The sequence below is a fragment of the Sarcophilus harrisii genome, chromosome 3, assembly GCF_902635505.1.
Source record: "Sarcophilus harrisii chromosome 3, mSarHar1.11, whole genome shotgun sequence".
Lineage (NCBI taxonomy): Eukaryota > Metazoa > Chordata > Mammalia > Dasyuromorphia > Dasyuridae > Sarcophilus > Sarcophilus harrisii.
Genome location: NC_045428.1, coordinates 293,389,382 through 293,404,078, shown reverse-complemented (window position 1 = coordinate 293,404,078; position 14,697 = coordinate 293,389,382). Strand labels below are relative to the sequence as shown.

Here is a 14,697-nt window from a genome sequence, read left to right as displayed (position 1 = left end):
GAATTCTCATTCTCTCTCTTTTTCATTCTCCCTCCCCCTTTTCCCCTCCCTCCCTTCCTCCCTTCTTCCTTCTCTCTTTCCCTCCTTCTTTCTCTCTCTTTCTGTTTCTCTGTCTCTCTCTCTCTGTATGTGTGTGTGTGTGTGTATCTGTATGTCTGTCTGTCTGTCTCATACACACTTTATTTTTCTTAAGGGTTTTTTGGGGAGATTTATGTTTTCTTTAACAACATGACTTTTATGGAAATGTTTTGTATAACTTTATATGTGCTTTCTTACTGGGGACTGGGGATAGTGATATGGGAGAGAATCTAGAAATCAAAGTTTTAAAAACAAATGTAAAAAATTGTTTTAAATGTAACTGGGGGAAAATAAAAATAATAAATAAAATCACTCTATATTTTTGTCTTGATAAATTTACTATGTAGCTATTATTGGTTAGTGAACATATACTTTTTATGGTTTTATTAAACAAAGAATTAAATTTTTATGTTGTGCCATTGCAAAACCAACCATGTTTGATTCTACGTGACCTGGCTCTCCAACTACAGAACCTTAGGTTGCTAATGAGAGGGTTTTTTTTATTTTCAGTCAGTTGAAGCATTTATATGAAAATCAAAACTAAACTACATATAGACATACACTCTCACATACAACATTAATCAGGAAGAGAAAGAGAGAAGGATCACAGTGAATCCTGCTTACTGTAGTTGGAAGTTCTTGATTTTTGTAACCAGCAAGTTGTACTGGGCCCCTAGAGGTGCCATGGATGCTACGTCTACAAATATGAGTTGCTCTGAAGGTCTTGTTTCATTAGTAGGTTCAGAAGGACACAATGTTCGGCTCACTTCCTGGTAGTTATAGGTTCTCTGGTTCCTGTAACATCCATGGCAAGAGAAAAAAAAAAGCAGAAATAAGAACAGTAAAATTCAGTAAACCGACAGTAAGAAAATATTCTATCTAATTTTACTTCTTCCAAAATGCATTGTTTTCTTCACTAGGTTTTACATTTCTGATTGAAACATAAGATGTCATTTTGAAACTAGTGTCATGAGGGAAAAGACTTCTAACATGAAATAAACTCAAGGAAGTTAGGATTATAAGTCTTGTTCAGGCCTGTCCAATATATTCTGGCTATTTTCTGAATTACATCTACAACATATCAGAACAGTCAAGTGTTATGGTCCCTCATATACACAGCACATGGAACACAGATCCAGGATCTCTTACTGGTGCATTTAGGGAATGAATCACTACCCTGATTTGAGATACAGAACATTTTGGGGAAAAAAGGTCTTTCAGAGTTTTGCAGAACCACATAGCTTTCATGCATGTCTGAAAAGCAAACAGAATGGAAATCAGAAGTTGTCCACACAGAAAATATCTATTTATTAGATCTCTGCATACCCAGTGTATTTGTATTTAGTATATATAAAGTGGTAGCAACACAAAAAATCCATTTGACTTTCCCTTGCTATGAAGCAAGAGACCTCCATTCTGAGGTCTTAGAGTCAGTGGAGGAAATCTGTGAAGGTTTTCTGGAGGCAGCTTTAGTTTCAGTTACATTCAATAATTACTCCAAAATGCAGCCAGCTGGTAAAAATGCAAACGTTTATTTCTCCTTCCAAAATAGCCCAGTTAGTTGAGGCCTAACTCTCTGCTTGGTTCCAAGAGATCTTGTAGCTTTGTCCTTGGCTTCTGCCTCTGCTTTCTTCAGCCTCCAGCCAGCACCAAGTTGGAAGATGCAATGAATCTCTTGCCTCGAAGATAGGGCTTGTAGGTTTTCTTCCAGAGTGCTCTGTCTCCGACCCCAGTCAATGTTCACCCAAAACTCTCTTGAGTGGCTCACTGGAACTGTATTTATACTACTTTTCTGAGAGTGGGATTGTGGGATATCTCCTAGCATGCTCTCTGAAATCTCCCAAACATGTGAACTCCATTGAGTACTTAGATACTTATGAGCTCTCTAAAGGTGTGAACACAAGCATTGTTTCCATCAGTTGTACTTAGTATCTAGTTTCAAGTTCTGGCCCAAAATATCTTCTTCTAAGATCAAATCAACTCCAATGGCTTAACAGTTTGTAAAGATTCCAACAGAAATAATGGAAAAATAATCACTTACAATCCACGGAAGAGTAGAGGCACCTGCCAGGATAACACCCCTTTTTGCTGGCGAACCACAAAGAGGACAGGATACTTTAGGTTCTCAGATGAACTGTTCACATACACCCGCACAGCATCCACCTGTGAGAAGAGGTAGAAAATTTTGAAAAGCATAGCCTCCTCCTAAGCCTGTATAGTATAATGCAAAGAGTCCTAGGCTGGGAGTCTGGAGACCCTTGCTTGAAATCTACTTCAGACAATGACTGGTTCAGTAGCAAGTGATGTAATCTTGTTGATTGACTCTCAGACTTATCATCTGTTGAATGGAAACATGAATATTTGTACTATCTATTTCATAGGTTTGTCACAAAGAAAAAACTTGGCAAACTAAAGCTATATAGAACTAGAGAACTATGATTGTTGGAGAGTTTGTCTTCTCTAACTGAGCTGCAGCTAGAAACTTTTTGATTGGTAATGATAATATTTCTCATCTCTATTGATCTTGCCCCATTTGTTCTTATCTGCTGTACACATAGAAAGTTAACTCTACTTTGAGACTTTTTTTTTTAATTGGGCAGTTGTGTTAAATGACTTTCTCAAGTTCACACAGCTAATAAATATTTGAGGTTTTCCTGATTCTAGGACTGGTGCTCTATCCAATGCACACCTAACTGCCCCTCTTTGGGAACTTTTCAGTTTGCCTTTGCATCCTGGAAAAAAGAAAAAGAAAGAAGAGTTCTTTGTAGAAAGAATTTTATCTTTTTGAATGTTCAGATGTTCAGTGAGTAGCTTCCAATAGGCTTAAAGGGCATACCTTTGACAAATATTACTCTTGTTCAGTCATTTAAAAAGAAAAGACCTCTTAAATGGGAAAGTTCTTACTAACTCACATACATAAAGTCCTTTATGAAGAATGGATTAGGGGTGGTGGTGGTAGAGGACATAATTTTAGTTCTTATATAACAAATTTTGATTTGTTCGGTAGTTTGAATTTTGCTAAACTAGACTTGATTTTCTAATATAGTCAATCACTATTCCTCCCTATTTGGTACTTAGAAATTGAGGTGATCTGAGTTCTCAAACAAAATATTTTTCACTGGCCCTTCTTCCTCATCTCTGCCTTTTGGTTTCTCTGATTTGTGTCAAGTCTTCCTTGATCCCTTTTTAACATTAGAGCCTTCTTTTTGCTGATTAGCTCCAATTTATTCTGTGTATCTCTTTTGAACATAGTTCCCCTCATTAGTCACAGCTCCTTGAAGGATTCCCCAGTGCTTAGCATAGTGCTTGGCATATAGTTGGTGCTTAATAATTATTTACTGACAGAATAACTGACTGATTAGAATGGTGGGAAGCACATTGTATCTGATCTCTAGAAATCTGCTTCTTCATTCTAATTCTGACACCTGAAAGCTGTGTAACCATAGGCAACTCATTTCACTTTTATATATCATAATTTCCTCATCTGTAATATGATAGATAACACTTGTGCTACTTCACAGAGCTGGGTATGTGGGGAATGGGCTTTTGAAGCCCTAAAGGGCTTTATGAATGTGAGCTAGTAAGAACTTTTCCATTTAGTAGGTCTTTTCTTTTAAAATGACTAAAAAAATAAATAAAAAAAATAAATAAAATGACTGAACAAGGATAATACTTGTCAAAGGTATGTCCTTTAAAATATAAAATATAGCATTTTAAGCTTCAAACAGAAATTTGAGAAAGTTGAAAAGCTGGACATTGTCCTTCGAGAGCAAACATAAGGGGCAAATTCAACAGAAATTTGGGGCTGAGCCTGTGGATTCAATGGGCAAGTATTTATTAATCACCAGACACTGCACTAGGTGTTGGGTATACAAGTACAAAGAATGAAACAATTTCCTAGTGTCTCTTCTTTTTCCTGAGAGTCATCCTATACAACAAATAGTATTTTTTCAAGACCAGGGGAAAAAAAAGAAAAAGAAAAGGAAAAATCAACACTACTGATCAATATATAGAAAAAGTCTTATGCAATGAGCAGCAACTGTGGTCTACTCCTCTCCATGAGATAGTGAATTGGATATGTCTTCTTATATCTCTTTTTTAAAAGTCATGCTTGAGCTTATAATTTTATGTTCACTTTTGAATTTTTTTGGCATGTGTTTGAATGTTCCAAATGTTTCCATTGCTTTAATTTCTGGGTTTTAAAAAAATGATTAATTGACCTTTCTGCCCCTCCTTTCCTTTTTTCTCCCATATTAGAAAGTGAACTCTGAGGACAGGGACTGTTATGACCTTTTCATCCCCAATATTTAGCACAGTGTTTAGTACACTATAAGAACTTAATAATTTGTTTTCTTGTGGATTTCTTTTCCTGACTGATTTTCCCTCTTCAAAATATAGATAAGCATGTAGTTGAAGGAGCTTGTGAATTCTGGGAGGGAAGTCTGTGTACCTTGTGGCCATGCCCTGGAGAACTGAATCCAATCAAATTTGGAATTCTCATCCTGTAGCTCTGCTCTCCTGAAGTTTAAGTGAGTGAAGTACCACCAGGTCATGCTACCACGTAACTACCCTGATCAGCTTCTTATCTACTTGGTTCATTCCTACTTGTCCTACCTTTCCCCTTTTTGTTCAAGGAATTATAATCAAATCAATATCACTATTGCCTCCAGAAAGAGCATTCCATTCAACTCTAGAGCTTTAATCACCATCTCTTTAACTTTTCAGACCAAAAAACCTTTCCTAACCATCAGTTGTATTGTCTCTATTGAATGCAAGCTTCTTAAAGGAAATACTGTCTTTTTTTTAATACCTTGTTCTCACATGCAAAAGGAAGACTACCCTTTCTGACAAAACTCCTGGTTTTGTAATCTTGTCCAGATTCTGAGGCAGCTGATGGTTTAGTGGATAGAGCACCAGGTCGGGAGTCAGGAAGACCTAAGTTCGAACTTGGTCTCAAATACTTATTAGCCATGTGACAAGTCATTCAGTATTTGTTTTCCTCAGTTTCCTCAATTGTGAAATGAAGATAATACTACCTATGTTCCAAAGTTGTTGTGAGGATCAAATGAGGTATCTGTAAAGCATTCAGTAAAGTTTCTGGCCCCTAGTAGATGATATATGGATGTTAATTATAATAATTATTATTATCTTATTTGGGGAACCTTATCAAATTGAAAAGTTATCTTAATCAACCTTATTACAATCCTATTCTTTATACAATTAATGCTCATATCAACATAGTATTTGTATCTTTAAAAATAATCTTATATTTTATTTTGCAAAGTTTTGTCCTTTTTTATGAAATATAAAAATAAAGGGAATAAATATAGATTCTGAATCAAAAATTTAATTAAAGTTGAACTCCAAAGCACCAACTCTACAATATGTTAACTAGGAATTAGTTTATATTTAAGTGAATTGTTTTTGATTTAACTTGGATAGGAGATGTGCTACTCATAGGTGACCCAATGCTTATTTTAGATAAATTTTGATGAAGTTTTTTTAATGTATTTCCTAATTCATTCAGCTTCTGCAAAGATTAATCAGACTCCATGGAAAGTCTAAATCTTGTTAAATCTTGTTGGTTTAATTTTGGTGAAACCAAAACTAAGTGCTTTATCATCATAAGGGTAAGTTGTTCTAGTGGGTCATTTTACAGTCTCATGGCATTGTTACAGGGGAGAGGTAGTTAAAGAGAATAGATATTTTAGTGTTAATGTAACTCAACGTAAATGATAGGTTAGAAATGTCACGTTTGCATATGAGATAACAAGGGTACATTTTAGTGATCCCTTATCATAAATAGCAGTAGGAATAACAAAAATAAATGGTGCTTACTAGAAAATGAAATAATCCTAAAAATAATGAGAAAACAGAAAAAATCCAACCCACTGAAAAATATTCTGAAATGAAACAGAAAGAGGGGGAAAATTCCATCAATATGTTAACCAATAATCAATCATTTCTAAATGTAAGTGAATTGTTCTTAATTTAACTTGGATAGGAGACATATTACTCCTAAGTGATTCAATGTTTATTTAGGTAACTTTTGATAAAGTTTCCTAAGCTATTTCCCAATTCATTCAATTTCTCCAGAGATGTAATATGAAATACTGAACAGGCACCAATAGTTTTATCAGAAACAATGAGAGAAATTTATAAAGACATTATAAATTAATTAATGAACATACTCAAAGAATTAAACGATGAAATAAAATCAATAACAAAAAACCAAGAATAATCTCTGGGAAAATGATGTAAGTCAGAATTATGGAAATAAAAAAAATCATAAATGACATATTTAGGAAAGAGCAATTGAAACAGAAAAACTCCAAAAATGATTAAATTAGAAAATTTTGAGAAAATAAAACAGAGGAAAATGACAGATTAAGAAGACACCTGAGGATTAGATTTCCAGAAAATTTCAACTAACATAACTATATTTTTTTAAATTATGTAAGAAAACTTTCCAGAAGCACTGAAAAGAAGTTACAAATAGATGCACAAAACCCTCTTGAAAAGAGAAACTCTTTGAGAAGTCAATGTTTGCAACTGGTCTCCATTTCCCTTTCCTCCCAATCCCTTCTGAACTCTCTGCTCTGGCTTCCAACTTCATATTTTAACTGAAAGTGCTCTCTCCAAAGTTACCAATATCGCTTAATTACCAATTCTACTGGTCTTTTCTCAATCCTCATTCTTTTTGACCTCTCTATAGTCTCTGAAAGTATCAATCACCGTCTTCTCCTTGATATTCTCTTCTTTCTAGGTTTTCCAGACAATGCTTTCTTCTGTCCTCCTACCTGTCTGATAATTGCATCTTAGTTTTTACAGGATTTTCATCTAGGTCATGCCTGTTAACAGTGGGTATCCTCCAAGGTTCTGTGATGGGTTCTATTCTCCTTTTTTTTACTAGTGGTACAAGGAATAGATTCCTAAATCTAGACTCAGGAAGATCTGAGTTTTAAATCTAGCCTCATTTATTAGCTCTGCAATACTGGGCAAATTACTTAATTTCTGTATGCCTCAATTTTCTCAAGTCTAAAATGAGAATGACAATAGTATCTAACTTCCCAGGGTTATTGTGAATATGCATTGAAATAAGATTTATCACATTGTGCTAGCTAGTAAGTGCTATAAATAATTATTTTTACAATTTTACTTCATAATCTCATCAGCTTCCATAGGTTCAACTATCGTCTCTATATAGAGAATTCTCAAATCTATTTCTCTTCTGACCTCCAGTCTTGCATCTCCACCAGCTTATTAGATATTAGTAACTGGATATCCCTTAAATATCTTAAACTCAACATGTCCCAATCTGAACTCATTTTGATTTCCCTAAAAAACTCTACCTTCTTCCTACCTTCCCGATTGCTCTAGAGAATAGCACCATTCTCCTTGACAAATGGGTTCACAATCTAAGTATTATCTTTTACTTCTCTGTCACCTCCCATATTTAATCATTTGCCAAGTTCTGTCATTTCTATCTCAACAACATCGCTAGTATATACCTCTTTGTCTCCCTTGATACAGTCACTGCCTTGGTGCAGGCTCTCATTACCTCATGCCATGACTACTGCATTAGACTGCTGGTTGTCTCTTTGCCATGAGTCTCTCCCTACTCCAGTCCATCCTCCACCCAAATGTCAAATTGATCTTCCTAAAGCACAAATGTAATGTGTTAACTCCTATTCAATTAACTCCAGTAGCTCTCCATTGCTTGGAGGATCCAAAAGAAAATCCTTTGGTTTTTAATGCCTTCTGTAACTTGCCCCACTGAAGAATGGATTCTTCAATCCATTGGGACTGGCCTTCTTGCTTCTTCTCACACTAGACATTCCATCTCAGGACATTTTCACTTGCTAATCTGTCCCCCAGGCCAAGAAGTCTTCCCTCATCTCTGACTCCTTTTTTCCTTTTTGTTGTTGTTTTCATGATGTTGAGTTGTTTCTGCCATGTTCAATGCTCTATGACTTTATTTGGAGTTTTCTTGGCAAATTCATTCAAATCGTTTGCTATTTGGCTTCCCCAGCTTATTTTGCAGATGAGAAACTAAGGAAAACAGAGTTAATAGACTTGTCCAGAGTTACCTAGGTAAGTGTCTAAGGCTGATCAAACATCCTCCTGACTCTGGGTCTGGTACTCCAACTACTATGCCACCTGGATGCCTTCAAGTCCCAGTTAAAACTTCACCTTCTACAAGAAGCCTTTCCTGATTTCCTTTAATGCTAAATATTCCCTCTTTTGATAGTCTTCCATTTATTCTCTCTATATATACTTCTCATTTTTACATTGTGTGCATATTATCTCCCCCATTTGACTATGAGCTTCTCTACTGTAGAAACATCTTGTATTTTTCTGTCTCTAGCAAAATGCCTAGCATGGAATAGGTACTTCATAAATGCTTGTTGACTGACCTCCAACAAGGAAGAACTAAAAATTCAACTCACTCAGATAATTATTGACAACCTTCAAAAATTATGACAAAAAAGAGATCTTTTAAGATGCTAGATGTCATTTAACATATATAGGACTGCTTGCAATCTAGGGGAGGGGGTGGAGGGAGGGAGGGGAAAAATCGGAAGAGAAGTGAGTGCAAGGGATAATGTTGTAAAAAAATTACCCTGGCATGGATTCTGTCAATAAAAAGTTATTATAATTTTAAAAAATGCTAGATGTCACTTACTTTAAAAAAATCAACCTGAATTATCATGAGATTTTCCTATAAGTACTAGGAATTGGAGAATCTGGATGATGATAACGATAATGTAGCAAATATTTGAGCATTAACCTACTAAAGCACTCACTCATAAGACATATAAAAATAACCATATGACAATTTTGACAGATATAAAGTTGCTAATTTGAGGCAATATGGTAAAAATGTTAATGTGTCAATATTTTCTAAATTAGCATATTGATTTAATGTTATTTCCAAAAAAAGGGAGAGTGTTTCATATAATTAACTAAGACAATTTAAAATGTATGGAAAAATAGGCAAAAATATTAAGAGATACTTTTAAAGTTGAAGAAAGGAGGCTTTTATTAGCCTACTTCAAGTTATTCTATAAAAGCAGGGATTATGAAAATTCTCTAATATTATATTTTAAAAGCAGAAAAATATGTCAATGACGAAAAAACAGACAATTTAGGTAAGCACCAAAGACATACAATAAATTTCTAGTGGATAAAACCAAAATTAGGGATGGGAATTGTTATCTAATAAAAATTGCATATAAGGATAGAAAAAATATGTGGTTAGATCCATATCACGTGTGATATGCTCCAAGGAGTTCCAAATGGATTAAGAATCTAGGTACAGGGGCAGCTATGTGGCGCAGTGGATAGAACACTAACCCTGAAGTCAGGATGACCTGAGTTCAAATCTGATCTCAGACACTTAACACTACCTAGCTGTGTGACTCCAGGCAATTCACTTAACCCCAACTGCCTCAACAAACAAACAAACAAACAAACCAAAAAAAAAAAAAAAAAGTCTAGATATAAAAAAAAATGAGCCATTAAAAAGTAGAAGAAAAAAAATATCTTAGCTGCAGAGAGGAAAGCCATTGCTATGATGAATGAATTAAGCTATTGGTGACAAAATTTATAGAATTATATAAAGATGAAGGAATTTTTCACAACAAAAAGTAATATATTTAAATAAAAATATTTGGGGTAAATCAGAGTGGTATATGCAATATATTCATACAGCTGATAAAAATGACATTCAGAATCTTTACAAGAATAAAACAATCAGTAGTGGATAAACACTTGGAGTCATGAACAAACAGTTCTCAAGGTAGAGGTCACAAATGATTATTAATAACTTAAGTATCTGAAAGTCATTGAAAGTCAAATTAAAGAAACTTTGATATATTATATTCCATAATGAGAAGGAACATGGGATTATCCAGGAACTCTGGGTTTGAATTCTGATGCTGATACTTATATTGCTTCTCTAGGATTTAGTTTTTTTATTTGTAAAATGTGGATAAGAGTACTGGATTGTTGTGAGGAAGATGCTTTACCAAACTTTAAAGTGCTATATAATTGTAAACTATTACTACATTTTTCAAGTTGGCAATGATAGTAACTAAAAACAATAAAATTCAATGTTGGCAGGGTTGTGAAAAAATTGTTATGCTATTATACTCTTAGGGAAGCAGGCTTCCAACTAAGCTTGTTTTTTGTTATTGTTATTATTTTATGTGCTAAAGGAGTCCTCCTCCTTGTTGTTGAAGAGAAAGCTTATGAGAAACAATGGACCTATAAGGGTTAGAATTGATGTGAGAGCTTCTAGTAAAAGAGATGTATATGGTTTAAGGAAGACTCCAAGGAAGAAGAAAGGGAAAAACTTTGAGAGCTGCAGACCTGATTTCCAGTTTGCTTCCCTAAAGACTTTGAAGAGAGAACTTCTTGGGGGTGGGTAGAAGTGGGTAATTAAATATATTCTCTTGATTGAACTGAAGTGTACTTTGATCCCATTTGAAGAGCTCATTTACTTTTGTGTATTTACTGTTATATTTTAATCTATGTAGCTTCTCCAATTTTTATTTGCTATTTTGTTTGGATAAAGTTTACTTACTATTTGCTGTTTATATATAATGATTTTTTTGTGTAACTAGCATTTATTTGATGAGGAGTGAAGAAGGCAATATAAGTTTGTTTATACCCTGCCCCTTAAGAATGACCAGAGAAGTAGGTTTCCTTTTGAATCCCTAAAATTGTACTTTCCAGACCAGTAATATTTAGGAGGGAAAATAGATATAATTCTATTATTAATTCACATGGTTTTTAGACTATTTATAAACTTTAACTTAGTTGTTGGTATTCTAAATGTGAGATCCTTTTCCAATGACAATGATTCTTGAAGAAATAAATTATATCAGTATCAATATTCTTTCTTTTAACCAACACAGAAGATGGAAGGAAGTTGTAGCAAATGTGAGGGAGAGACAACAAATAGTCTGTGTGCTCCATTGTTATTCTCAAAAGAAAACAGGGAGGCTCTTAGAAAGTTGGTTGGACCTCCAGTGATGAATTTAGGGGAAGAGATGGGCAAAAGAAGTGTAGGGTAGTCAGGCATGCATAAAGCGCAAATTGCATTAGAAGGCATATCCATATTCCTAAGATTATAGATCTGTAGAAATTTTTCCCCTAGTTTTGTTTGACTGCTTTATTGATATTTATTATGTTTATATTTAAATTTTTTATATCACATAAAATAGGTTTCTTTAGAAATACATTTATTACACTCAGTTTTATCATTGGCTGTCCTCAAACTTGGAACCTGTTTCTAAAGTGAAGCAAACATTGTCTCTACTGACATAAAACAGGCTACAGGCTAAAACTTGTTAGGATAGTTGACTTAAAATTTAAGTAAATCAACAGTAAAAACTTCTTTAGGGCCGGGCATGTTTCCCAAATAGCTTTCCTTGAGCTCTAGTTATGATTAAAATTGCTTTAAACATGTGAACTACATTTTGAGGACATTTGCTATTTTAACACTAACTCTTAAAACCATAAAATATTGCCGTGATATTGCTAAATCTGTATATGGGGAAACAGAAGTATGGGGGGGAAAGCCATGAAGGATAACAGTCATTTTTAAACATTATCAATTCTACAAATAATGAAGGGTTGGCAAGAGCCTAAAGGAAAAAAAAATTTGTGCATTTTCCAGCTTTAACCAATATAAATAATATAAATTCCTAAAAAAGAATTGCAAATGCCTTAATGTATAGAGAGCAAATTCTAATGTAGGTTTAGTAAATTCTGTCCTGAATCAAAATGTTATTGTGTAATTTTTACAGTTACATCTTTTTAAATCACAACAGATGTCCCCCTGCCTCCATCCGAAATGAATCATAATGTTCTGGCAGAAGAAAAAAACCAAGCGATTATTTTTTTCTTTTTTCACTGCTTCAGAGTAGAGGCCAAATGCTGTCATAAATTGTACTCCTATCTTAGCCTTCTCCTAGTAGCACACTAAGCATTTAACTCTAGGATTATTATTTTCAAGGTGAAGGAGGCACTTTGGGAACTCCAATCATTCAATTCATTTGTTAAGGTTTCTGTTCTAAGTACTGGGTTGGATTTGGGAAGGAACAAAACTCTTACATTTTAAAAATATTGTGAAAAACATAGTCTAATAGGCCAACGTTCTGCCTTTGGCATGTAGATTAGGTTAGTTTTTTTTGTGTTCCTAAGACTTGATTGGTTCATGGGGCTAAAGCTCATGTTTCTTAGCTATTGACACAGTCTTCTGGTGGCTTTCAGTCATAAGGACATAACTTTTTGGTTATTTAAGGGCATAAAAAAGGTCCACCCATATGAAGGAGGGATCTTTCAGACTTATTAGATGTTCCAAAGCCTCAGCAGCCTGTACTAGTGGCTAGATGTGGTTCCATGTGGAAATTGAGAGGGCAATATTTCCACATGGAAGCAAGAAGGCTTCCTACCCAAGCTAAATACTGTCTTCTTGCAATGGATTGTTCAGCCCTCCCTCACTTAAATCCAATTCACTTGCATATTATGGCATCACCTCTCCAATGCCATACAAGAACCAAGGACAAAAAACAACATAGTCACCCACTGTCCAGAATTTCCCATAATGAGCTGAGTAATAAAAGATGGCCTTTCTAACAACATGAGTAGGATTCATTTGGCCTCTGCTGTTAAATGGAAATGGTACATTCAACATTGTCTTCCTCAGATCTCTTGGGCATTCATGCCTTTAACAGGTCATCTCAGTTGGAGCCTAAGTCCTCCAGTCCAGATTTTGATATTTTTACTTTTTGTAGTCCAATGAGCTCTTACCTATAGAATCTGCTTCTTTACTGATAACTCCATGAAAAAAGAGATGCACTAATTGACTTCAGTTGCCATTAATCTGATAATTAGGGATACTTTAGAGAAAAAAGTTTCCGATAAGTTCTCCCAGTGGACTGTGGTAAGTTACATAGATAATATCTTAGAGACCCTCGAAGGATGAGTTGGAAAAGGCCTTTATCTACACTGACTCTTGGGTGCTGGTCATGTTTCTGACTATGTGGTCTTTAGCATGCAGAGAACAGAACTGTGCAATCAAAGGCTCCTCTTCTAGGAATAATGGAGAAATTCTGCATTTAGATGAATCTGACTCATAATGAAGAACCAGTGACTGTATCAGAAGTATTATTATCTTTACTGTGGCTGTGATATTCTTAGTGCTAATCCTACTCATCATCATGATCTTATACTAAAAGGTTTATTGCGAATTGTAAAAATCTTTTAGTGACCTTAGTACAGATTACCTAAACCTTTAATGAAGAATTAGTTACTATGCTAGAAATATTATTTTCTGTGCTGTAATTCTAATCCATCTGATGCTGCTCATTTTAATTATTACCACTTTGAATCGGGAAAGACCTATCATCAACTACAAAGATTTGACATCATTTGCAACATAGATCAGACTGTTGAAATCTGTTACATAGTTATTCTAAAACCAGGAAGTAAAGTTTAGGATTTCTGGATTCCATCCACACTTGGTCACTGTCTGGAAGCCATTCAATTTTTTTTGTTTTGTTTTTGCTACTTTCCCCCCTTAGTTTAACTAATATGTTGCCTATACCATGTTTCTTACATTCCTGAGATTAGAGTTGTCCATAAGAAATCTAAAGTTATTTATATGTTGGAAGGTTCTCTAGAAGACCTGTAGGGTCTTGCCACCAAAGGGTGGGATATCATAGGCCAGTTTTCCTTGTTCTGTTAGGCTAGTTCTTTTTCTGCCTTCCAGAGAATGGCCCAGGGATCAAAGTTTCAAGCCACCTAGTTATTGATTCAGTATCTTGGGGTCCCAGGCCAGAGTGACATAGGTTTCTATTTACCCCAGAGAATAACAAGGCCTAGAATTGGGGCCTTTCACATTTGGTGGATGTCCCAAGACCAAGCAACTCTGACCTATTAACCTGATATGTTTCCAAATGGAAGCAGAGCTCTCCCATCCTATCATTTACTACCCAACATCTACCTGAGCTGAATGCTATAGCCTTGTTGAGTGTCCTTTTTATACTATAACTACATAAACTGCCCTTTGTTAGCTGTTGTATGACATCTGAGGGTCTCATTTTGTTCCAATACCAGATTCAAACTATGAGGAAACCATCCTGAATCAAACTCACTATACTATAAAGAATAAAAAGAAAAGGGAGAAAAAAATGAAATGGTAAAATTTTGACCTAAACATTTAACATATTAAGGCTCATAGTAGCTCTGAATATTTGTTTATTAGATGAAGGAAAATAGCAAGAAAATCCTGCAAAGATCTATGATATATTCCACCTCGCAAGTAACAGGAGGTAATGAATTATGATTTTTTTAGAGTAAACATTTAGCTATTTTAAATGAATGTCTTATCATTTCATTTGTGTGTGTGTTGAAGTAGACCAAATGTTGTTTATTGTTGTTTATTATTAAATCAAAGCAAGGACTTTTTGTAATAGGGACCTTATTAACCCACATTTAAATGAGGGATTTTAATGGAAACTATTGTAGCTCAATTTGAAAATATACTAATTTTGTGTTTTAATGTAAATACTTAACTACATCAAAGAATATCTTTCTTAAAAATGA

General features: G+C 34.6%; 1 protein-coding gene across 5 annotated transcripts in view; it reads right to left on the bottom strand.

Annotated features, from left to right (window-relative positions):
- Positions 1–14,697, bottom strand: part of SIDT1 (SID1 transmembrane family member 1) — a 176,009-nt gene that overhangs the window by 101,425 nt on the left and 59,887 nt on the right. For all 5 annotated transcript variants that reach the window (XM_003763593.3, XM_031959674.1, XM_023499003.2 and 2 more), the window contains 2 exons: positions 2,120–2,241; positions 703–873 (listed from right to left, as the gene is read on the bottom strand). In XM_003763593.3, coding sequence (XP_003763641.2) covers positions 703–873; positions 2,120–2,241 — 293 coding nt within the window. The remainder of the gene's footprint in view (positions 1–702; positions 874–2,119; positions 2,242–14,697) is intronic.